General features: G+C 48.7%; 4 protein-coding genes across 4 annotated transcripts; 1 reads left to right on the forward strand and 3 right to left on the reverse strand.

Annotated features, from left to right (window-relative positions):
* Positions 1–136: 136 nt before the first annotated feature.
* On the reverse strand, positions 137–2,521 carry LOC112903003 (elongin-C-like). The gene is made up of 3 exons (XM_025972208.1): positions 2,239–2,521; positions 2,039–2,144; positions 137–559 (listed from the first exon to the last, which is right to left on the reverse strand). Exons 1-3 carry the CDS (start codon positions 2,399–2,401, stop codon positions 478–480), a joined length of 351 nt encoding a protein of 116 aa, XP_025827993.1. The 5' UTR covers positions 2,402–2,521; the 3' UTR covers positions 137–477.
* A 572-nt stretch (positions 2,522–3,093) lies between these two features.
* Positions 3,094–6,076, forward strand: LOC112902999 (mitochondrial uncoupling protein 1). Its single transcript, XM_025972205.1, has 9 exons — positions 3,094–3,304; positions 3,476–3,700; positions 3,779–3,857; positions 3,966–4,099; positions 4,193–4,291; positions 4,388–4,492; positions 4,805–4,879; positions 5,441–5,527; positions 5,666–6,076. Exons 1-9 carry the CDS (start codon positions 3,224–3,226, stop codon positions 5,699–5,701), a joined length of 921 nt encoding a protein of 306 aa, XP_025827990.1. The 5' UTR covers positions 3,094–3,223; the 3' UTR covers positions 5,702–6,076.
* Positions 6,077–6,124: 48 nt separating this feature from the next.
* On the reverse strand, positions 6,125–6,884 carry LOC112903001 (acyl-coenzyme A thioesterase 13-like). The gene has a single exon (XM_025972207.1). It carries the CDS (start codon positions 6,797–6,799, stop codon positions 6,269–6,271), a length of 531 nt encoding a protein of 176 aa, XP_025827992.1. The 5' UTR covers positions 6,800–6,884; the 3' UTR covers positions 6,125–6,268.
* A 1,177-nt stretch (positions 6,885–8,061) lies between these two features.
* On the reverse strand, positions 8,062–9,447 carry LOC112872431. The gene has a single exon (XM_025935500.1). It carries the CDS (start codon positions 9,445–9,447, stop codon positions 8,062–8,064), a length of 1,386 nt encoding a protein of 461 aa, XP_025791285.1.
* Positions 9,448–24,000: the final 14,553 nt, after the last annotated feature.

Below are 24,000 nucleotides of genomic sequence, written 5' to 3' on the forward strand. Positions count from 1 at the left end.
CGAATCGTTTCCTCCAGACAAGACTAGATAGACAATCCAATTGAAATGAAATGAATGTCATCTTCCTGCTCCAAAAACTCCAGAGAGTATTACTTCAAAAAAAAAAACTCCAGAGTGGTACCAATACCAACTGGAGGGACAGAGGGAGGATTCACAGCAAAACAAGGTGCTACAGATTGTTTTTGTCTTTGCTTTGTCTTGCTTGGGCACCGGCACCCACACACAACTAGTGTCTAGTGGATTAGAAAAATACTTGCACACACGTTACATGTCTCATCTCATGCTTACACTTCTTCTTTAAGCTACACCGGGTCAGGTCAGGTCAGATCGGATCGCATCTACGGATAATAAACGTCCCAGCACAGCCGGTGGATGCTAGAAAGATGTAGACATGAAGAGAGAGGGTCAATTCACTTGTTTCATTCACTCATTCACAACAATACACCTAAAGCTGCAGCACAACCACCTGCTTCCTCCTCAAGTGTCCAGGTAGTTTGCGGCCATCATCAGCTCCAGGGTTATCTCGGGATCAATTGCAAACTCCGCCGACTCCGTCCCACTGCACAGCCACACCAAACCAAAACAAATCATTCAGTCTAAGGTACGAGCAACTGAAAGGAACGGCTGCAGAGCATACTATCACCCATCCCTCCCTTGCCACACTAGTGTACCAACTTCTGCGGTTCAAGTATTTCAATAGTAGAAGCAGCAAGAGTTATGAGATGAGTACTGTCTACTAGTCACATCAAAGTTTCTTTCTACTACACAGGGGGCGGACATAAACTGAAATCTGCTCTGCTCAGTGGAAGGACCACCAAAGTCTCAACAAGTTTGTTCATCAAGCCCGTCATACCTTGATGAACAAACTGCAGATGATATAACACAACCAAACTGCTAAACACAACAACTACCTGCCTTCAAACTCGAGGATGCCAAGTTTCGATTGACGAGGTTTAAAAACAGCAAGACTACATTCTCAACTGTTATGCAGGACAACACTACCAACTTTCCATTAAGACAGCAGCATGGTCACGGCTTCAATTGATGCTCACCTAAATGGGTAGGTCTTAACTCTTTACTGGGGAAGGGGATGACAAGTCGAACCAGCCAACTAATTAGGGCAACTTACGACACGCGAGGTTATACACAGCTCAAGCTTTACCTTGCCAGGCTCAGGTTCAATCAATTCTTACGGCAGGTCAATCATACCACCAGTAAATTAGGACAAATTCGTATCACCAAGCTAAGTAATGTAAAATAAAAGCAGGGCAATACAGAAGAAGGAAAAAGCAGGACAAAATAAAATATGATAGCTGTCAATACTCTGTATTGAGCAAGCTAAGTAGCGCAGATGTAGACACTAAACAACTCGTGCACCATTAGCCAGATGGATTTAAAAAAATTCTTTTTTTCTCTCGAACAAACAAGAGCGGTGTGTATCATTGCTTTACGAAGGTCAAAGAAGGTGGAAATAAACATACTAAAAAGCAGAATAAATTATGTAATGTAGCTAGAAGATAAAATTTCAAAATCACAAAAAGACACAAGATTACTAACACAAAAGACACAAGGGTAAATGCATGTGTGCAAGGCTTGGCAAGGACTTGACATTATCCTGATTGGCCATGCCTCAAACTCAAATTCCGATGCCTGCCGATGTTGCCAGTTTCCACTAGATTAGATACAAGTTGCTTGTTTTTATTGAAGTGAAAATTTACTACGGTGATTTGAAGTAATAATAAGTGAGAGAAAATACTCCATCGCAGCAGACCCTTTAGCTCGGGATATCAAGAATCTAGAAGTTGATGAACATAGGCAGAACATACTGATATATACATGATAAAGGGGGTAAAGGGAGAACTGAAACACATAATATCATGTAGTATAGTAGATTGTAAATAATGTAGTGTCAGATTGTAGCTGGGCCATCAATGAATCATTAATAATGGTACGAAGGCCGTCAATCAATGAATCATGACAGGTGGTGAGGTGCACACAAGCAAACACCCGAGCAAAGGCACTAGGCAGCAAGAGTAACCTGGAGTAGTGGAGCGACCAGTAGAAGTACCGGCAGATCTTCTCGAGGATGTGGGTGGAGATCTCCGGGAATCGGACCTCGCCCTGGCGCGACTCGGAGAAGCCTCCTGGATGATTGGCATGACGGAGATGGGGGGAAATCAGATGAGGTTAATGTGATGGTGGAGGAATCGAATCGAAAGCTAAAGCAGCTAATTGTACCTGGCGATGTGAGCATGTTGCGCAGAGTGTTGGAGACCACGGCTGCCTTCTTGTCGACGACGAACTCGAAGCCCTCGGCGCTGATGAGCTTGACGACACCTCCGTTGTCCTCCTCCTCGTCCTCGGGCTCGCGCGGAGCCGGGGCGTCTCCCTTGCCCACCATCCTCTGCGCTGCGCTGCTCTGCTCTGCGGGGGATTGGACTGGTTTTAGATTTGGATTTGGATTTTTTTTTCCCCCTACCTCCCTCACCTTGATTTCCTTCGTCCGCTCGCGGACGAAACAGAGAGATGGGGAAGACGACGATTAAGTGGGCCTGGTCGGGCTGAAGAAGGAAGATCGAGTGGGCCGAGAGAGAGAGAGCTTAGTTGGTTGGGTTGGGCCCAATGGCAACGTCCGCGCGCTTAAGTTGGGTTGGGCCCTCCTCCTGGGGGCAAAAGGTTTGAGTAATTTTAATATGCCGGATTAGTTATCCCACTCAGGGCTCTCAAAAGAAAAAAAGTTAGTGATGGACGACGCATACGCATATACACCTATATGATAAAAAATTTGTGGGGTGGGAGAGAGGGTGGGTGGGCTGACTAATGCTCCACATCGCTGATGAGAATGAGCAAGCTGCTAATCCCATCTGATGTGGTTGTCAGCTTGGACAGCATGCTCTTCTCTTGGGTTGGCTGACCTGTTTGTTTTGTTGGCCATCACAATTCACAAGAAAAAGCTAAGAGAGATCCTGAGTCATGGCCATTATCTGTCTATCTATCCGTGTGATCTGGATTGCATTGCATTGCAGCAGATTCTGAAGCAACCCAATGCCGTTGCCGTCTCCTTCCTTTGCTTGTTGCCTAGTTGCTTGACCCGGACCGAGGCCGCATCTCCCTCCCTCCCTCCCTCTACTCCTCTTCTCCAGACCAGGGGTCTCGCCGCTTTCTCCTCCATCTCTCCCCCTCCCTCCTCTTTGCTTTGCTGCTTCGACCTCGCCCAGCAGCCATGCCAGCGGACGGCTCCAAGGGCGACATCTCCTTCGCCGGCCGCTTCACCGCCAGCGCCATCTCAGCATGCTTCGCCGAGGTACCGTACCGTACCGTATCTCTCCACTTCCTTCGCTCCCCACCCACGGCTTCAACTCCAACTGCCCATCGATCTACCTGGACCTCCAAATCTCATCGATCTGCTTCCTTCCCGAGAGATTAGATTCGATATCATCGATCATCCCCCCTCTATGCCTCTTCTCGCTCGCAGATATGCACCATCCCCCTCGACACGGCCAAGGTCCGCCTCCAGCTGCAGAAGACCGTCGTTGGGGACGCAACAGCACCGGCGGCGCTCCCCAAGTACCGCGGCCTGCTGGGCACCGCCGCCACTATAGCCAGGGAGGAAGGGGCCGCCGCGCTCTGGAAGGGAATCGTACCGGGCCTCCACCGACAGTGCATCTACGGAGGACTACGCATTGGCCTCTACGAGCCCGTACGTCTTCTACTCTATTCTCTCCTCTCTTCCTGTTGCTGCATTTCGTCGAACACATTACATACTCGCTATGCGCAGGTCAAGTCCTTCTACGTCGGCCAAGACCATGTTGGGGATGTGCCCCTCTCCAAGAAGATTGCCGCCGGCTTCACCACTGGTATGCTACCACTACCAGAGTTCATCCAGCCTCCGCTTCAACCTCTATGTCATACTCATATATAGACGTGTGCAACTCACTCCGGCTGCTGCTACTCATCGTCGTCAGGTGCCATCGCTATCGCCGTTGCCAACCCCACTGACCTTGTCAAGGTCAGGCTCCAGGCTGAGGGCAAGCTTGCGCCCGGTGCGCCACGCCGCTATGCTGGCGCCATGGATGCTTATGCAAAGATTGCTAGGCAGGTCTGATCTTCTCCCGACTAACACTCATCGATTGCTCTGTTTGCCCCTCAATGAATTATCAGCTGCCTCACACCCATACGTATGTATCATCAGGAAGGCTTTACCGCTCTCTGGACCGGCCTAGGACCAAATGTAGCACGCAACGCTATCATCAACGCTGCTGAGTTGGCAAGTTATGATCAAGTCAAGCAGGTGCTGTGTGCCCCCTTTGTTTTCTTCTCTCTGCTGAATTGCTCCATGGCTCCTTCCTTCAATTGCCCATACAAACTGTTCCTTTTTTTGGCGCAGACGATTTTGAAACTCCCTGGATTCAAAGATGATGCGGTCACCCACCTCCTTTCTGGTCTCGGTGCTGGCTTCTTCGCTGTTTGTATTGGTTCTCCGGTTGATGTGGTGAGATGTCCTCTGCTTCCATATGCCACTGTTTTCAGGAAACTCACCTTAGGCTGTCACTGGATGTCAGAATTTAGATACTACTTTTATTTTCCTTTGTTATTACATGTTGGAGGTTCACACTTTCTGGGCATCCTAATTTTTGGGCATGGACGCTGGTCGTGTTTCCAGAAGTTCCCCACTTTATTGTGTCCTGAAATATTGCCGACTATCGAAAATTGATTCTTTACTGAATTGTTGGCTCCAAGTTCTCTCCCTCCCTCCCCTGCCCCTTTAGTGTAACCGAGACTGATAAGAACCATCTTCTTGCAGGTTAAATCAAGAATGATGGGTGACTCAGCCTACAAAAGCACCATTGATTGTTTTGTGAAGACGCTAAAGAATGATGTATGTTCCACACTGCTACTCATGTCATGATTCTGGATTCAAATTTAGATGAGCTTGTAGCTAGAATATAACTTTTTTGCATCTTCTCTTGGCAACAGCCATATGGTAGGCCCCCAGTTTAACGTAACTCTAGCAGCAATTAGTTTTGCTTCCCAGGGCTTTCTTAGGCAGGTTTTATGTTCAGTTGTTACCTTTTGGACTAAATGAGAATTTGTCTTCATAATGAAATGTGGGAGTAGAAGTGTAGAACAATAGCTTATGCCATCATGTGCCATACATCTTTTTTTCTGGCCCAGCAGGACTGTGGGGTTCATCTTTTATGCTGATAGGACCTAATTTTTTGAACTTTAGAGTATGTTGAAGGTTTGCTTCCCTTCATTACCAATTATACACCTTTTAGAGCTGCTAAAAATTTTCTGAGAAGTGATTTGTCAACTTTAGTCGCAAAGACTGCTAACTGTAATCAGTTTATGTTTTAGCAACCCACTTGTACGGTACCTGGTTAATGTAAAATGAGCTCCAAATGAGGTGGGCCTTAGCTAATAGCCGTTTACTCTGCAGGGACCTTTGGCATTTTACAAAGGCTTCCTCCCAAACTTTGCTAGATTGGGATCATGGAATGTGATTATGTTCTTGACGTTGGAGCAGGTAACACAAACTGAATCCTTTTTCTTTTTCACTAGAATTTTTCTGCACATTTCGTAGAAACAAGACTTCTCAGCATGTTAAAAGTTATATGCAACATGCTCCATCGAATATAAACACTTTGTTTGTTGTCCTGGACAGGTTCAAAAGTTTTTTGTGAGGAAACCGGCAAGCTGAAGATGGAGAAGCTTTTGCTGTCGGGTGGCGTTCAATGGTGCGCGCATTTTTTTCTTCTACCAAAAAAAAAATTTGATGACACCTTCCCCTTGAGGATTGGGGAATGAGGAGAAATCTGACACCTCAATTGCAAGAAGAAATAACAGGGGGCATTTGCATGATACCCAAACAAATAAATTCAGAAATAGCAAACAGATGTCATAGCGTGTTCCTTCAAACAATGTGTGGTGGGTGAATGAAGGAACTTAAACACTGCAGTAGTTCAGTGATGAGCATCTGTAGAATGTCTAATGTTTTCTGTCGCCTCTGCGGCGATGTTTTTACTTTTACTGAAATGGCTGCTGGGCATAACGCTTGATTCTGTTGAGGATGAAACTGAGAGCCTTTGCTCGATTGTTATGTGATGGGTCTGAGAACCTTTGATTGTGTAGTTGTGTTTGCTTTAGTAAGATAAAACTCATAAATAAACAGTATAAGAGTGGCAGCAGCAAAACATACAGAGCAACTCACATCACATCCAAGTCTAATAGTAAACACAGAAATAGAGCAAGGATGGGTTGGATTGGTTCAGATGTTGCTTCTGATCTTCATCTTGCCGAAGAGCGAGTGCCTCCCCTCGGCGACGACTTTGCCCGTGGCGGCGTTGGCGACGAGGACGTGCGTGCCGGAGTAGGCGCCCCTGTGGCCCAGCGCCCTGGCGGAGATGCGGAGGGTGTCCCCGGGCGCGGCGGCGGCGAGGTCGACGAAGGAGACGGACATGTCGACGGAGACCTTGAGGTGGTGGCCGTCGGCCACGGCGGCGGCGGAGCCGATCTCGTCCACCAGGGCCACCACGGCGCCCGGGGCCAGGTGGTTGCCGCCGGCGGTGAGGCGAGTGGGCACGGTGAAGGAGCAGAGGATGCGCCCCGGGTGGATGCTGTCGACGCGGATCCCCTGCAGCGCGAACCCCTCGAAGAAGCTGGGGCTGGGCTCCGCCGCCGCTTGGAGCGCCCGACGCGCGGCAGCGGCTCGCCGGTCTAGCGCGTCCACCAGCGCGCCATCCTCGGCGCTCACCTGCAGCAGCGCTTTCACATCAGAAGCAGAAGCCCCCATGGCCATGGCCTGCGACTGCTGCTTGCCTGACGACTGGTGGTTGGTTTGGAGCCTTGGACACACTCACCACCACAAAGAGTCGAAGAGGGGGCACCTGTCCTTGCCCTTTGTGTGCCTGGATCCCTTTCCTACTTGCTTATCCAAGCTGCTAGCAGCGTCAACTTGTCTGGCCCTCCTCGTACATCATCATACACAACTTGTTCCACACAATGCAAGTAGCTAGCTACAGGCACCACGCGGAAAGGTAATTCCTTTATTTATCCCTTAAAGACATGAAATGATTGCAACTAACTTTATTTCTTGATCCTTATTCTTATATATCTTGTTATTGGACCTCCTAACACTACGAAGGCTAATCACATGGCGAGTTTCATAGCATTAATTACCATGACATGTCAGCATTTTTGATGATGTGGTACTGATTTAACGAGGGAACAGAAGGAACCAGTTTCATCCCCACAACACTCTGCTAACTCGTTTCGTTTCCAAGATATTGGAAGTGGCGTGAAATGACCACTGTGACCGCCGTTGTTTCATGAGGATCCCGTGCGCATTTAATTACACTGGTTATAAATATACATGCCACACTAGATCAACTAGCATTTAATTACACTGGTTAGCTTTGGAAACAGTGAAATTTTTTATTGAGGCGTAGTATTTCATTCATCCCCAAACTGATGTGGTATTTTTGAAAATAGGAATATAAAACTCTCCATTGTATTGTGATTAGCCTTATTACATCCTAACTTGCAGTCGTCCCTGCTGCTTGCACTGCTAGATATATTAGTCGCCAGCTGGGGAGCTAGCGGAGAGGAGTCAGAAGCTTATCTGCTATGGAGGGATCGGAGGGTATGATGCATGTATCCATTTAAAAGCTAGCTAATTACTTTTTTTTTTTGCTAAAGTTGTTTGTGATCATTTGAGGCATCCTATCCTCTCTTTCTTTCCATTATGACGATTTTATGAATGTGATACAAATAAAGCAGAAAACAGAGGATGCACGTGCATATATATCATTGTGTTATGTATGATGTCCACTTCCCACTGCTTGGAACTAATTAAGGCCCTGCTGTGTAGATGTAGAGTACTAGACTACAAGAGTGTCTGTATTATACATGTAATGCAACAGCTGCTAGACTAAAAACAACACAACAAATGACCAGCTAGCTATATGGCCCACCTTGTCAGCCAGAAGAAACTATGAGCTATGCTGTGTGTGGCTAGGCTATGGGAAGCAGCAAGCCAGCAACCCAGCAGAGTGTGAGTGGCTAGAGTCCAAGCGTGCTCCTCCTGTGCATCGAATTCAACTCATGTTTGGAAGAGGAACGCCTGGGAATGTTGGGATCAAGGCCATGCCCGGATCTCGAGTAGGAAGAAGAAGACCTTGTCCTCTCCAGCAGGACCTCGTCCCTCCTCGTCCTCCTCTCGACGCCATCTCTGACGACATCACGCATGTCCGCACCGGAGATGCTCCTCCTCCCGCTGCCGCCGATCATCGCCGCCACGCCGCCGCTGAAGGAGCTTCTGGCGCTCATGCTGCTGTTGCACCGGAGCATCTGCCCGTTGTACCCCCTGGCGCGGAGCTCGGGCCACGGGTACTCTCCTGCTGCTGCTGCTTCTGATGAGAAGAATGGCCCCTCAGGCTGCTGCTGCTGCTGCTTCCTGCTGCTCTTCTTGTGTATGAGGAGGCCCCAGATGCTCCACCCTCTGATCCCCTTCTTGTTAGGCGGCGGCTTGCTCGCCGGATTCTGACGAGGATGCCGAGCCGAGCCGAAGCTCCCGGAGAAGTCGTCGTCCCTGCAGTACTGGTGGTGGACGAGCACGCTCTGCGCCTCATGATGATAGTGGTGGTGGTATAGCCGCTCTGCGGCGATGGCCGGCGAGACCCTGGCATTGCCGTTGGCATTCGTCGCCGTCGTCGCCCTGCTGGTGGCGGGCAGCTCGCCGCCGTGGTTGGCGTCGGAGAATGAGTTGCGCCCAGAGGTGGTGGAGCGGTCCACGCTTCGCCGCCTCCTGCTGGAGCTGGAGGAGTCCAGGTAGTAGTCCCTCGTCTGCGCGGTGCCGCCGGGCACCGCCGCCGCCGCATTGCCGTAGCCGTCGCCGTAGTAGTAGTCTTCCTCCACGGGGATTTGCCCATCGGAGCGCGGGACCGGCGGCGGCGCCATGTCGTCGTCCTCTTCCACGGACAGGGACAGCAACGTGGCGGGCAGGCGACCCAGCGACGGCACCGGTCCCGACAGGGGGTCGGCGTCGCAGGAGGGCCGGTGGCGCTGCCGGCTGGGCATCTCCGGCTCCTTCTTGTTCTTGCGGCGCCATTGCTGCAGCTTCCTGCCCAGGAGGCCCCCCAAGGACTTTCTGGAGGCGTCTTGTTCGTGGGGCCGCGCGGCCGCCTCATCCTGATACTGATAATAATCCAGGTGCTCCTCCGGCACCGCCGCCACGATGGGCTGCTGGTGGCGGAAGAGGTCGCAGGAACGGCGCTGCGGCTCCATCGCGGCGGCAGAGCGCGCATAGGAGAAGGACTTGCAACGGCGGAGGTCGGCGGAGGAGGGCGGTTGGAGGCCGGCGAGGCGGTCGCGGAGGCAGGCGGGGCAGAAGCCGGTGACGGCGACGCCCGGGTGGAGGCGGCAGACGGAAGGATCCATCATATCCATGCCTACGTACTAACTCTTGTTTTTCTTCGCTCAATAATCAACGCTCCAGTTCATCATCCTCCGTTAGTATGGTGGGCAGCGAGGATATGATCGGAGGACAAGCAAGCAAGCAAGCTAGCTACTAGCTGTCTTCTTCTTCTTCCTGTGGAGGAAAGGAATCTACTGGTACTAGCTGTCTTGTCTCTCTCTCTCTCTGTATGTGTGTCTGCTATGGAAGGCCTCCAGCTGAGCTGCAGGTGGAAGAAGAAGAAGAAGAAGAAGAATAGAGGGCTAGCTGCTGCTGCCTTCTCCGATGATCCCCAATTTTGAGTGAGCTCTCCTGAAGCTCGGCTGCTATGCTGGGCAGGCAAAAAAGTAGAGTGAAGAGAAGCCAAGAGAGAGAGACACAGTCGACACTGCCTGACTGAGCTAGTAGCAGGGGCTAGACAGCTAGACAGACACACACGCGCACACGTACAGAGAGGCTCTCGCAGCTGCTGCCGCTGTCCTCTTTTCCTTTTTCCCCTGCTTCCTTCTTTACGCTTTCGCTTTTGCTTTGCTACTCGATCCATGCATCCTCATTCAGATGCATGTCCCATCTCTACCACCTTAGCTTGCATGGTGAACAACAAAACAATGTACTGCACTGTTCAGAATGCTCCTTCCAGCAATAGCAATTTAGTATTATCTGCCACATGTATATAGCCAAGCTCCCTACCTGCTAGCTTAGCAGCTAACAACACTTGTCTTGTCTACACACCCGGTTTTCCGTTGCTTCTGATCTTGTCTTCTCTCCCTTTTTCCTTTCCCTTTTTTATATTACCTTTATATTTCTTATTATATATATCTATCTCCCCTCCCCCCCTCATTCATGTGATTAGTTTATCTTCAAGACGACTAAGGTGGAGGAGAGAGGAGACGAGAGAGAGGTGAAGTGGGCTGTAAGCTTACAGCCGGCTCAAACACAGCTTCCAAAATACTTTTATGAGTGGAGAAGATGGGCTATGTATTAACGATGGAACCTACTTCAACAATGAACTATTATCCGAGTTGTCTGTTGGATGGACTGTAAGTGATATGGCACTATTATAAAATCCGTAGCAAGCTAAGAGCTCCTTTAGCATAGCTTCATGAAGAGCTTAGAAAATATAGCTTCACATGAAGCTGTGCCAAAAAGGTATTTTTCCAGCAGCTTCATCAATGAAGCACCTGGTGAAGCTATTTCCGACTTACACTGGGGAGGAGAAATCAATGAAACACAGCTTCACATGCATGCTGTAAATCGTAGATTCGCTCAGCTTTTTCTGCAGGCCCACGTTTCGCCAAATAATTTTAAAAACAGCTCCAACTTCACCAAAGATGCTGCTTCAGGACCGTTTTAGGAGAAGCTAAGCTACGCCAAGCGGAGCCTAAATTATTAGCCATACTCTTAGACGTGTGGATGGAGTGGACCTGATGGCTAGCTAGCAATAAGGCAAGGAGTGGCCAAGCCAACCATGCATGCATGCTGTATAATAATGATGGTGATGATAATACTCCCAATGCAAGAACACTACAGGATGTGCATCATGAACGGCGATGATAATTATATATCATTATTATCATTCCAATGCAAGCTAAGGCAGGGACAGGCCTCTGGCAGGCATGCTTGCTTGCTTTATTAATTTGACTACATATATCTATCTATCTAGTAGCATGCAATGTATGCATAGGGTTTAGCCAATGTAATGTTGTTGTCGACCCACACTTGCTTGCTGTTGTTGCTGTTGCCTGTTGCTGTTCAACATCGTCATCATCATCAACATTCTTGTGGTGCTACTAGCTAGCTAGCTATTACCACTGATCCTGTATATGCATGATATAGCTCAGTTGCCCTGCAGTCATGCACAACAATCTCAGTCGATATACCAGACCTATGTGCTCATAGTTTATTTTTCGGGTAAAGAGAGTGCTTTATTAAGCAGACGGATAAACTGTTACAATCAGTGTACTAGTTCATAGCAAGAAGAGATCGATATCGACCCCAGTCAGAACCATAATAGAATGGAGCCGGATCTCTAAAAAGGGGGAAAAGGAGAAAGAAATTAAGAATAGGTCGTATTGTACATGATAGTATAAAATACAATGCGTGCGTATAGAAAGAATAGATCGCAGCGCTGCGTCTGCATCATCTGCGATTTCTGCATGCATCTGCGTGGAGCGAGGCCCAACCACAGTACCAATTCGATCTCACTGATGATGACTATAGCTGCTAGCTGCTTTATTTGCCGATCGCCTTTGCTTTCACCATTTCCAAGGGTTTTCTTTCCGATTGTTTTCTTCCGGTCCGGCACCGATGCATGCATTGATTCGCGTCGATCCCTTTCTTTTTCTACTGTTTTGAATTCTAACATCTATAGTACTCTACCTTTAATTTCCTGTTCCATTTGGCTACAACTGTTGTATTCGTCACAAAATCAGACGTACTACTCTTGTCAATAATTCACTAGAAAGCAGATTGCATCCACCGTATGCATCATGCTCTAACCTTGACAGGCACATCACTCACAACTACTCTATCTAATCTAGTTTACCTCGAAACCAAATCCATCTACGCCTTTGCCGGCAGGCAAGCTGCATTAGCATAATCGTGCATTCTTCGAGAAATTCTTCAGATCCTACGTGCTTCCTGGGGAGAGAAACTAACTAAAGGCAAAAACTGAAAAGAAAAAGGGAAAAAAGAAAAGGTGTTTGGACCGAGGCGCACGCGCCACTTACCAGATCCAAGAAGGATCCATCCATGGTCCACGGATACTAGTCACACAAGACAGCAGCTGAAAACGACTCTTGCTTGAGTAGCCGAGGCACCCCGGCCCAGCCCAGTTTTTCATCTCTGTTTCTTCCTTTCCCTAAGCTGATAAGCAAGGAAGAATGAATATTAGCTCTTGCATCCTGTCAATTCTTAAACAATATTACTGATAAACTTGACTGCAAGCAATGCAATTCCATAGCTTGACCAACACAATAAATCAAATTACCAAATTATACTGTAAACAAATGGTTGGTTACCACACCAATATATATAAACAGTGTCGCACCCACACGCGTATACATAGTTTTTGTTTTCCTGAAAAGACGCCAAAATCCTCACCACAAGTTTATTACAAGAAGAAAAAAAATACAAGTACAGTCCTAGCTTTTTGAGTGAAAACCGGCACCAGAACCACACAAATACTGGGGGGTGATCATGCATCCCTGAACGTGACAAATTCGCCACTTGTCGCCTCAAGAGTGGAGAGCATGCGCCCGACGAAGAGGAAGCTATGATTGTTGTTTGGGTCATCAACTGTTTAGCCTCAAGAGAGGAATCGGTGTGCCTGCGCATGCATGCAGAATTATGATGGATGGATGGATGACATCACCCACATGCAGTAAGTTGTACCGAGGGCCTATAGAACAGGTATAAAATACTAAGGGAAAAAAGTAGCCGAAGCCCACCATATACCGCTACCGGATTCAGGGATTTTGCAGCAAAGCCCCGATTACACTCGGCAAAGGTAACACTCGGATTTCAGCAATTTTTCATAAGTTATCAATGATAGGTTTCGAACTCACGACCTCCTGCACACAAACAACTCCCTCTACCACTGCACCATTGGACCAAGTGTGTCAACATTACGTTTTTATTCTCCACATATTATAATTAACTGAGTGTAAATTATTTGTTTGAGATAGTAAATAAATTCACATGAAAAAGTTGTTAACTACAAAGTGGCATAACTTTTCGAGATCTACAACTTTTATTTTGGTAGTTTCTTCATCCGAGATCGTTTACAAAATTTGAATTTCAAATTTGAACACTTCAAACGTATTTTAATATGACACAATGATTTCAAATTAAAAAGTTGTCAACTACAAACTTTTATAACTTTTTGAGATCTACAACTTTAATTTTGATGGTTTTTCCATTCGAGGTCATTTGCAAAATTCGAATTTTAAATTTTCTATATTCAGATGTAGTTTTTGTTGACAAGATGACTTCAAATTAAAATGTTGCCAACTGTAAAATCTTATAACTTCTCAAGATCTACAAAGTTTATTTTGGTTGTTTTGTCATTTCTTCATCTGACATGATAATTCTAATATTGTTCACAAATCTTATATATCTCTCTTATAGTTTCATAAACTACGAGAGAGATATATATGTTTTGTGAACAAATATACATTTATTTTGTCAAATAAAGAAATGTCCAAAATAAGAATTGTGCATCTTGATGAGTTATACAACTTTGTAGTTGAAAATATTTTTATTTAAATTAATTTACTACTTCAAAATATGATTTGAAAATTATCTTTGCCGAGTGTCTAAAAAAGGCACTCGGCAAAGAGCTTCTTTGCCGAGTGTCTTAAAAAAGGCACTCGGCAAAGAGCTTCTTTGCCGAGTGTCTAAAAAAGGCACTCGGCAAAGACCGGCACTCGGCAAAGAAGCTATTTGCCGAGTTCCGAAAAAAACACTCGGCAAAACATTTGACACTCGGCAAAGATCTTTTTTCCGGTAGTGATACGAGCGCCCGATCACCTACCAGGATGGTCGGATGACTCGCCGACAAGGGGCATCCGGCCGAGGCCGGATCCCCGACCTCTACTGCTCGTTCCCGCCCGATTGTTGAATAGGGCTCATAGGCTAGATAGCCGGAGTATCTGATCTCTCCAACCGAAAGGTTGGCAAAATGGACCCACCACGGGATAAGGCTTCACCTGGTCAGATCTCTCATGTGAACGCCCCCACCGACCATTACCGCCATAACGAGACCATGCACCCTCTTGCTGGTGTCCGCTCGAACATGAGGATGGGATGGGATGAAGCATAGCCCTACACGACATAAGCAGATAGGATGCAGCGGTATAAGACTGGACCTACACGTGCCCGCCCGCACACTTACCTGCTCCTGAGGGTAGGTTTCTGCCCCATTTCACACCATTGTTGGCATGCATGCACAACCTCAAGATGATGAAGGAGAAGATGCCCAAGGATGACGATAAAGACCCACCTTGTCTTTCACCACACCGTTGTCCCCTACCTTCCTTTGAGACATATAAGAAGGTTGAGTAGGTCTCTATCTCTCTCAACCCTAGAGACTTTCCACTTCTTCCTGTGAGAGGCCTTCTTCAACCTCTCACTGACCGTTTGTAACCCCTCCATTAAACTTTGAGCCCTCAAGGTTAGGAATATGATCAGACCGAAATTTGATATAAGGCATTAGTGTCTGAACCAATATAAATTCTAAGTCCTCGAGAGCTAGGCCATATGAGCATACATGTTGCGATGTCGCAAAACGTTGAGAGTTGGCACACCAGGTAGGAGAGCGTTTGAAGCGTCCCCCCATCAGGGAAGACTTAAAAGTGTTACTTTATCAGTCCCAGGAGGCTGATAACACTTTTATTACATCAGATGGTACATCACCGTACAACTCTTCGCGGTAATGGGCAGTGAAGCGCCACTATCGCGAGGATTACAACGAAAACCCACACTACTACACTGGCTACGAAAAGAGAGTCATCAGAGTCTTGCGCCATGCGGAACTCCGGTGGTGGCCCTGACCACAGGCAAGACTGGGTGCAGGAAGAAACCCTACTCGACGTCTTCGGGGTTGTAGTCTGGATCTTCCACTGTAAAAGTAAGAATGGGGTGAGTACGAACGTACTCAGCAAGTCCAATCACACCCACGGAGGGGGTTATAAATAGAAATCCATGCACTGGACAATCTAAGGATAAGGTTAGGGTTTATTTGCGGAAAACTCGGTTATATGCAAAGGTTCGTTTAAAAACATTTTCAAAACAAGTTTTTAAATACCAAGAAGCACATGATGATGTTGGTCCACACAGGATCCAAGTTTTAAGCTGCTACCGGACTCCCCGTCCGCCGCAGCACACGGCACCACTGCCGGACACTTACCAACCAACTCACACCAGCCCAACCATTCCCTGAAAGAAACACTAGTTATGTGACCACACCGTAACTTGCCCAATACCGTGGGCGCGGCTATTCGAATAGATTTTTAACTCTGCAGAGGTGTGCAACTTTACCCATAGGTGGGGTACCACAGCACGATCACCTTAGTATCGGTGCAGATCCCAACAAAGCCATTACCCACCTTAGCTAGACCTGACTAGCCACCACAGGATCCATCAAGGGGTCATTCGACCTATCACCGAGGTTTAACCGGGGCATAAGTCACACAGAGCTTATCCTTTCCCTTGATCACCCGTTGCTCTCAGCTCTCCTGATGGCTATCAGACTAACTAGTGGGGTTTATGCTAAGCCGTTGCCCATACAACGGTCAAGTGGTTTGCACGACAGGAAGCTAGGTGAAATAACACATCAACTCGGTCCTTAGGGGTGACAGGATGGATACCTCCCTTTCTCGCTCAACCACACAGGTACGAGCATACCAACGGCAAGTCACACAGAAGTGCCATCCATCCCGTCTGACTCATCTTTCAAAACCACACTTTATCCCTTCCCACTCACACACACACTTTCTTTATAAAACCAGGAGGGGGGGGGGTCAAGGTATGGTTATCACAAACAAGGGTGGCTATCCTACCATGTTTTCAGTAAGCAAAACCATGCAATTTTATAAAACAGGCCACTGGGTTGTGTAAAAACTAGGACAGAAACATGCATCAAAGGGCGGAATTGAACTTGCCATCATCAAACCCTTGCGGGAGGTCCTGATCGAAGCACTGTCCCTCGGGTTCGGGGTCGCAGAACTGGTCTTCGTTCACTTGGTCACAGTCAGGACCCTCCTCGTTCTCTCCGTGTCCTACGACGCAAACAAACAAACACACAATCAAGCGAACGGACTAAAAGCTTTCATCGTTGAGCTTAAATCGGAAATAATTTAGTTATGGAGATAGGGGTAATATTTTTGGGTGGTTTCGTAATGGCATGGTTAGAACTATACTAGAAAGGGTGTGGTAAAGTTTCGGGTCGATCGGAGATCGTTTGGCGCATAAAATGACGGGGTGAAGGCGGGGGGGGGGGGTTCAAGGGTTAAACAGGGTTCAGGGACTTATTCGTAAGTAGTTATGCTATAGAAAGGACTTGATTATAATTTTCCAGAACTATTTTGGGGTACGCTAGAAAGGTGTAGGGGTTTATTTGATATTAGGTGTACGCGGTGGGGGTTGTTTTTCTAATTAATTAAGAGCAGAAGGGCCTGCAGACAAAAGTGGCACAAGGGGGGGGGTTCTTTTGGAAAAGGGGAAATACAGGAAGGGGGGGGGATTTGGGCAAAAAGCCCCCTTCTTCCTCCTCTCCCCGCACAGAACAGAGGAGGGGGGGGGGGTAGGGGCGCCGGCGGTGGCCCAATCCGGCGGGCCAGGGCCAAGGGCAGCCCGGGGCAAGGGGTATGAGAGAGAGAGGGGCACGGGGAACCGGTTCCCGGCCTCACCTCGGGCCGGGCTGTCGTGTGGAGGCCGGACGACGGCGGGCGGCGGGCGACGGCAAAGCCGCGGGCGGTGGCGGCGCTGGGGGCTAGGGAAGCGGCGGGCGGTGGCTGTGAAGGTCGTGGGGGAAGAGGGAGCGGGGCGGGGGCCTATTTATAGGTGGGATGAGGCGGTGGGGAGGCGGGGCCGTGCGGTGGCCGGTCTCTGGGCTCAGCGGGCGCCATTAATGGCGTGCGGCCGCTTGCGGTCGTCGTGGGGTGGTGTGCGGGCGGCGGGGTCGTCGAGGCGTCGTTGAGCACGTGGGGGAGGGGCTGTGCGGGCACAGGCGATGGCGCGAGTGGCGAGGGAGGACGCGGCAGCGGCGGGCGGCGCGGCGTCGCGGGTCCTGGCGCGCGCGCGTGCGCGCACGGCGCGGCGTGGCACGGGCTAGGGGGCGGGGCGGTGCACCCCGTGGCGTGCGCACGTGGGAGCAGTGGCTGGGCCGGGCGCGAGCGGCGGATGACGCGGCGTCACGGCTCGGCCGTGCGACGGGCGGCACGGCGGGCGGTGCGGCGCGTGGTGCACGCGCGGGGCGTGCACGGCCAAGCGCAGGGGCGAGGGTGCGCGCGAGGGAGGAGGCGGCCGGTACCTGGTGCGGCGAGGCGCGCGTACGGGAGCCAAGCAGGAGGGGTGGCGCGGGCTAAGCAGCGCCCGGGAGCAGAGGAAGGGAAGAGGAGAAGGGGGGAAAGAAGAAAGAAAGAAAGAGAGGGAGAAAAGGGAAGAAAAAGAAATGGAAAAGGGGGAGAAAGAGAAAAGAAAAGGAGAGAGAGAGAGAGGTTGCGTCGGCGCCGATCGCGGCGGCGACCGCGGCTGTCGGCCACGCGCGCGGCATTCGCGCAAGGAGAAAAAGGGAATCGCGTCGGCGCTGATCACGGCGGGCGGTCACGCGTGAGTGACAGGCCACCGAGCGGTGCGGGACGGGACGGCGGTCGGCTCGCGTCGGCTGTCAGGATGGCGGGGAAACGGAGAGGGTTAGGGCTAGGGTTCGACGACGAATAAGTTTTTGATCGGAACACTCTAACGCGTAGTTTAATTTGGAAATTTTCTAGGTGTCACAGCGTTGCGTGTTCTCATCGAACCACCAAGCTCCGTATGGCTTCATCAACCACTAGTGCCGGCGGACTGGCTCCCTGAAGCACCATCTGCTTCGGAAGTCTCGAGTTCATCGCATCCACCTTGAGGGAGCTGCGACTTCTCACAACATTCGCCCTAGGCCAAGCTTTTCGAGGCCGATGCCCTCGGTCGTATGTAGCTCCACAAGCCGCCCTAGCTAGACCGTGTGGGCATCAACGCATGCCACACCCCTGAGGGTAGGGTGCTCGCTGATTTCGACATTGACCTTCTTCTCCGGCACGCAGAGAACTACATCAAGTAGTACCCAGAGCTGAAAGAGATGCAACGCTTCTACGACGCGATCATGAACATCTTCACTCAACTCTCCAATGACTGACACCTTGAGCACTAGGTGAGTCATACATACCTCTTGAGGAAATGCCTTTTGGTCTACGGATGCATCTTGCACACATGCACGGGAATTGACGTAGCGAATGCACCCTTCTCTGTCAGATTCTATCTCCATGAGGGTAGCGGATTACGCACCTACATCCCTCCACGACCTGCTGGAAACAAATCTGGACTTACCTCGGGCACTGTCCACTTCTGCAACATCCAAATCCCTATCCGATAGAGCGGTAGCCCTCGAGGCCTCAGCCATCCTTAGCTTCGCCTCCGCAGCAGCATCTCCGCGCTTGGTGGCGACCGCGAGGTCCAGAAAGTTGCTCTCAGCCTTGACAAGATTGGAATGAAGAGCGTCTGTCAAGGATCGAGATCGCGAAAGCTCCTTGCACGCGGATTCAAGCTCCCTAGCAAAGTACTCGTGGCGACAACCCTCCTCGGGAAGAATATTTCACCAGTTCTCATGATAGAAACACAAGTTATTGAAGCAACCTTAAAAAAGATGACCATCCAGTAAATAGAAATAGTGATTCTCCTGAACTTACCCATTCAAGTGGCGCGGCGTCCTCCTCCAAAATGGAGAGAGCGGCGCGTAGTTATGATATCACCTGCTCAACAACACCAGAGACGTCCGACCACCGAATGTCACCGCTCGATAGGGTCCGAGTGGTCATCTGGACTAGAATGCAATCAACTGCTGGCTCGCTTGATGAGGGGACATGTGGTGGAGCCAGGTCTCCATCACTTGGCAAGGCACCATCTCCCAAAGTCATGCGGCCGGGCAGGGGCTTGGCTTTAACAACCAAAGCAACAGGGGGGATTGTCAGACCTCCCCCATGACCTTCACCTCGGACAACCAGGCATCATCAAAATCCTTGATCAAGGCATCAATTAGCTCAGCAGAGGGCACTTGGTTATCACTGGATGTGGTAGCGTCGACCTCGGGGCATGACGACAACTGGTCCAACACCATAATCTCGGCCTCCCCACCATCAGCCTCCACATCAATGTACTACTGGCGCTAGCAGGGCTCGATCGGCCCCTAGTTAGGCGCACCACTTTGCGGCAGTGGCAACGCCGATGCGGAGGCACCCTGAGCCATCGCGCTCTAGGGCGGACTCGACGACGCGCCAACAATGACTGGAACCAATCCTAATGGCGGCGGCGTTGTCAGGCCTGCAAATGGCCTACATGACACAAAGCACTAAACGTGCGAATGAAGTTGAAAGCAAACTCGCAAAGACACGCCGAGAGGAATAAGAAGATAACTTACCAGCCGGAGACGATGCAAGGCGCCAAAAAAGGTTGAACCAGCGACGACCTCATCTAGGCCGATGCCAAAACCAACCTGCCTCCAATGGCAACATGGGTCTACATCAAGGGTCTGGATGAGTCCATAGCAGGCTTAGCACGCTCCACCCCCTTGACCCGGGTCTACTTGGGGTCGGAAGGCTCGGTACGATAGTGTCTCGTGGTCATTACCATCACAACTACTGTACCTATGTCCTCGTCCTCACCCAAAGAGGTGAACTCATCCGAGTACTCGATGTCGGGTTCGTTTATTAGCGTTTGGTGATCTTGAGCGTGCAGGCCTCCGCCCTCTTTGCCTCAGCCACCGTAGCTTGAGCCCTCAGGGCCCCATCCTCGGGAAGGGGTGGTCAGGATCTTGCACCGCCCAAGCCCTAGTAGGGAGAAGAATCGTATTGATTAGACATAAGCCCACCTTAAAGCAATAAATGGATGCAAACAAGAATTCAAGGAAGACAAGAATCTGTTTATTAGATTTGGAGGATGATCCTTGGCGAATGGTCGTAGAGCTCAAACGGAGAGGACATTGGCAAGACTGATGACCCCCCCTTTTGTCAGACCCGGGGCCACCGGGCTGGGCACATAACGTAGTTTAAAGAGATCTAAGAGATTAAGTCCGTCTTATCTCTTATTCATTTTGTTTATCTCTTGTTTATCCCGTTTAAATAGGAGATAGAGCTAACCAACACGGAGGGGATCTACTCGAGATATGTTCTGGTATGATCCCTCAGCGGAGGTTGGTTAGCATCTTTGTAACTCTGGCCTCTCGGATATATAAGGGAGGTCAGGGATCCTTCTCAAAACAAGATCTCTAGGTCATTCTACACCAAAGGGAATACAAACCACCAGGACGTAGGGTGTTACGCTCCGTGCGGCCCGAACCTGTCTAAGTCTTGTGTTCCTTGCACCTTCGAGTTCCTGATCTCGGCGTCTCCTCACCCAAAACTTACCACCTTGGGTATATCCCTCGGTGGGCAGCCGGTTAAACACCGACACCTTTATTCTTGCATCTACCCCCAAGTCCGCCAGCAACTGGTCCGACTCCCGCGTGGGGTCCCTATAACTAGTGTACAGCCACAACGGGTGCACTCACTCCTTGAGCGGTTAGATGTGGTGAGCCATGAAAGCTTGACAGATGTTGGAGCCAACCAGACCCACCTTCTTGGGCTCTCTGATCTTCCCTAGAATGAGGCCAACTAGGCTCCTTCCATCATTTGGTCGATGCTCCACCCCCATTGACCGATCTTCTTCGAGAGCGCGCAGGTGAAGCAGGAAAGCCTCAGGCGATCCTCAAAACCCTCCAATGGGTAGGAATTGACGTAGAACCGATTGGTGAATAGGGCCCATGGGCTAGAAAGCGGGGGCGCCCAACATCTCCAACCGAGAGGTTAGGAAAATGGCCCCACCACTAGATAAGGTCTCGCCTGGTCAGATCTCCCATGTGAACACCCCTTCCCCGCCTTCAACGACCATCATTACTGCCGTACTGAGCCCATTCGCCCTCCTGCTACTATCCGTTCGAACAATAGGATGGGATGAGGTGAAGTTTAGCCCTGCATGACCTAAGCTGATAGGATGCGGCAGCATAAGAGCAGGCCTAAGGCTTTCTTCAACAGTCCAGGCAAACGGGTAGGCAAACGCAAAAATACGTGTCCTGGTGCACTGTAGCGAGAGGCATCCGTCTCCAACAGAGGGTGCATTTGAAGAGGGCATTTTGGCTCGGAGGAGAGAGACGACGCAAAAATGGATAACCTCTCTCCTCGACGCATCCTGCCGCAGACCAACAGCCAGCACCCAGAGCTTCCCCCTTCGACGCGGAAGAGAGCCCTGTGCCGCCAAAACAACCGTCCACTAGATAAAATATACCGTTCAGTACAGATGCATTTGCTTATGCCTATCCGTATTGGAGACTGCAGAATTTGCATGGCGTAACCCACTCCCAGGCGATGGCCATTCCTAGAAATGCCTAGCCAAAAATGGCTATTCTTGTTGGAGAAAGCCTAACATGCGCCCACCCACACGCTTACCTGCTCCTGAGGGCAGGTGTGTGCCCTGTTTCACACTAGTGTTACCGTGCCTGGACAACCGCAAGATGACGAAGGAGGAGCTGTCGGAGGATGACAATCGGGGCCCACCTAGACTTTCACCGCCTTCCTTTGAGACATATGAGAAGGAACAACATCTCTCTCTCTCAACCATAGGTACTTTCCAATTACTTCTTCCTGCAAAAGGCTTTCTTCAACCTCTCGCCGACCTGTTTGTAACCCCTGTTACCCTACTGTAAACTTTGAGTCCTCAAGCTTGGGAATACGATCCCACCGAAACTGGACATAGGGCATTAGGGCATGAACCAGTATAAATCCTGAGTCCTCAAGAGCTAGGCCATATGAGCGTACACGTGGTATAAATTTACTAGTCGCCATCATAAAAACATCCACAAGTGGAACTACAAAAATTTACAAATCTCAAAGTGAACATTCAAACTAAAAATCGATTGCACTTTTGGATTTCTTATGATAAGATTTTCAAAACAAGACCCGCTTGAATACAGAATAAATAATTTTGACTATAGCAAACAAATACTCAAACAAATAGAAATAAATGGTTGTTTTCTACTAACAAAATATTAAAGATGTCACACAATAAAATAGTACATTGTGAACAAAAAAATTAGCATTACAAACATTTAACTTTTACAGGATAAACAATAAAATTGAACATCACGAACAAATCAGTCAACACTAACATACATTTAACTTCTATAAATGATTTAGTATTGCAAATAAATTAGTCTACAAAATGAACAAAGTTCTTATTACACACGGATAATTTAGTCTATGTGGAGAACAAATACGCCAATACTGCTAACAAATTATTCTTACATATAAATAATTTAGTCTACACTGTGAATAAATTAGCACAAAAAATAAACAAAAATAGCACCACACACAAAGAAATCGTTATATATGAAGTACAAACACATACATGTCTTGCAATGAGGAAACAGGACTAATTAGGGTCTTGTACGGCGCTAACTTCTTTTATCAGATTTGGCTTTATGTAACCGAGTAGTATTTCTAAATAAAAACTAATATTACTAGATTAGCTCTAATAAATGGCAAAAGGATTCGGAGTTCTGCAGGATATCCATAGTGAGCATAAGTCAAGTTAGTAGCAAAACGATATGGGTGTGGTTGTTTGCAGCTATGACACGAGGACAACGTGAACTGCAAGTTACTTAAAGGTGCACTGAAATGTGATGGATATTTCTACTCCTAACCTGTGCATGCTAGCTTCCCTGAGGTGGTAGTTTAATAGCAAATGCTCTTGTTACTTTGTTAGTAGGGAGTGAGATCGAGGATAAAGGAACCAACCCCCCGGGCCGAAAAGACTGACCTGCTGCGGCTACACTACACGTAGATCGATAGACTAGTGCAAGCTGTCGCATCGAATATTTATTACTAATTAAAAGTATTAAATATAAACTAATTATAAAACTAACTGCACAGATGGAGATTAATTTGCGAGATAAATTTATTAAGCGTAATATTCCATGATTTGATAATATGATGCTACAGTAAACATATACTAATGATGGATTAATTAGGCTTTATCTCGTGAATTAGCCTCCATCTGTATAATTAGTTTTATAATTACCTTATGTTTAGTTCTTTTATTTAGCATCCGAAGATTCGATACGATGAGGACTAGATTTTCTCTAGAACCAAACAACCCCTTAGCTGTGTCGTCGGCAAAGCAAAGCCAACCCAAGCCATCAACCTGTGGAAGAAAAGGGACTTGTGATGTGTATGTAACTGCATGTAAAATGAAATTGAAAGAGTGAATTATAGGTTGGAGGTAAGGATGCAATTGGGTACGTAATAGTATTTTTTGGGTCAGCTAGTTAATTACGATGGCATGTTGCTCCAGTTATTTCTCCTTCTAAATTATTTACGTAAAATACTATTATAGTTTATTTTAGCGACTTTTATGGTCGAACCAATGACTAAAATATATACAACTTACATTTACATTTCTAGTTGGAGGAAATCACTGGCAGCCGCAGCTGCAGCTGTGGTGGTGTTAACACATTTCCTACCGCGCGCAGTCCAGCTGCAGCCGGTAGCCTTGGCGACCTAAAATTAAAAACGACATGGCAGCTGCAAACGCAATACCTCCCAAAGGCCATTATAAGCATGTGTTGCCCGGTCTCTCCATGCACACGGGACACTGCCATGCACACAGTCGAATATCTCTTCAATTAATCCCCTTCCTGATCTGCGGCTGATCGATCAACCGAGGCAACAGAGGCCTGGCCTGGGACACCTGCAGGGCGTCTC

The sequence above is a fragment of the Panicum hallii genome, chromosome 8, assembly GCF_002211085.1.
Source record: "Panicum hallii strain FIL2 chromosome 8, PHallii_v3.1, whole genome shotgun sequence".
In the NCBI taxonomy this organism is placed as follows: Eukaryota; Viridiplantae; Streptophyta; class Magnoliopsida; order Poales; family Poaceae; genus Panicum; species Panicum hallii.

Bases quoted from the DNA above. Each gene is read 5' to 3' on its own strand.
- LOC112902999 (XM_025972205.1), top strand. From the start codon at position 3,224: ATGCCAGCGGACGGCTCCAAGGGCGACATCTCCTTCGCCGGCCGCTTC. The intron at 3,701-3,778 runs GTACGTCTTCTA...CGCTATGCGCAG, and splicing joins GCATTGGCCTCTACGAGCCC to GTCAAGTCCTTCTACGTCGG. The intron at 4,880-5,440 runs GTATGTTCCACA...TTTACTCTGCAG, and splicing joins TGAAGACGCTAAAGAATGAT to GGACCTTTGGCATTTTACAA.
- LOC112903001 (XM_025972207.1), bottom strand. From the start codon at position 6,799: ATGGCCATGGGGGCTTCTGCTTCTGATGTGAAAGCGCTGCTGCAGGTG.
- LOC112872431 (XM_025935500.1), bottom strand. From the start codon at position 9,447: ATGGATATGATGGATCCTTCCGTCTGCCGCCTCCACCCGGGCGTCGCC.
- LOC112903003 (XM_025972208.1), bottom strand. From the start codon at position 2,401: ATGGTGGGCAAGGGAGACGCCCCGGCTCCGCGCGAGCCCGAGGACGAG. The intron at 2,145-2,238 runs GTACAATTAGCT...CCAATCATCCAG, and splicing joins CAACATGCTCACATCGCCAG to GAGGCTTCTCCGAGTCGCGC. The intron at 560-2,038 runs GTTACTCTTGCT...GTGGCTGTGCAG, and splicing joins TGGTCGCTCCACTACTCCAG to TGGGACGGAGTCGGCGGAGT.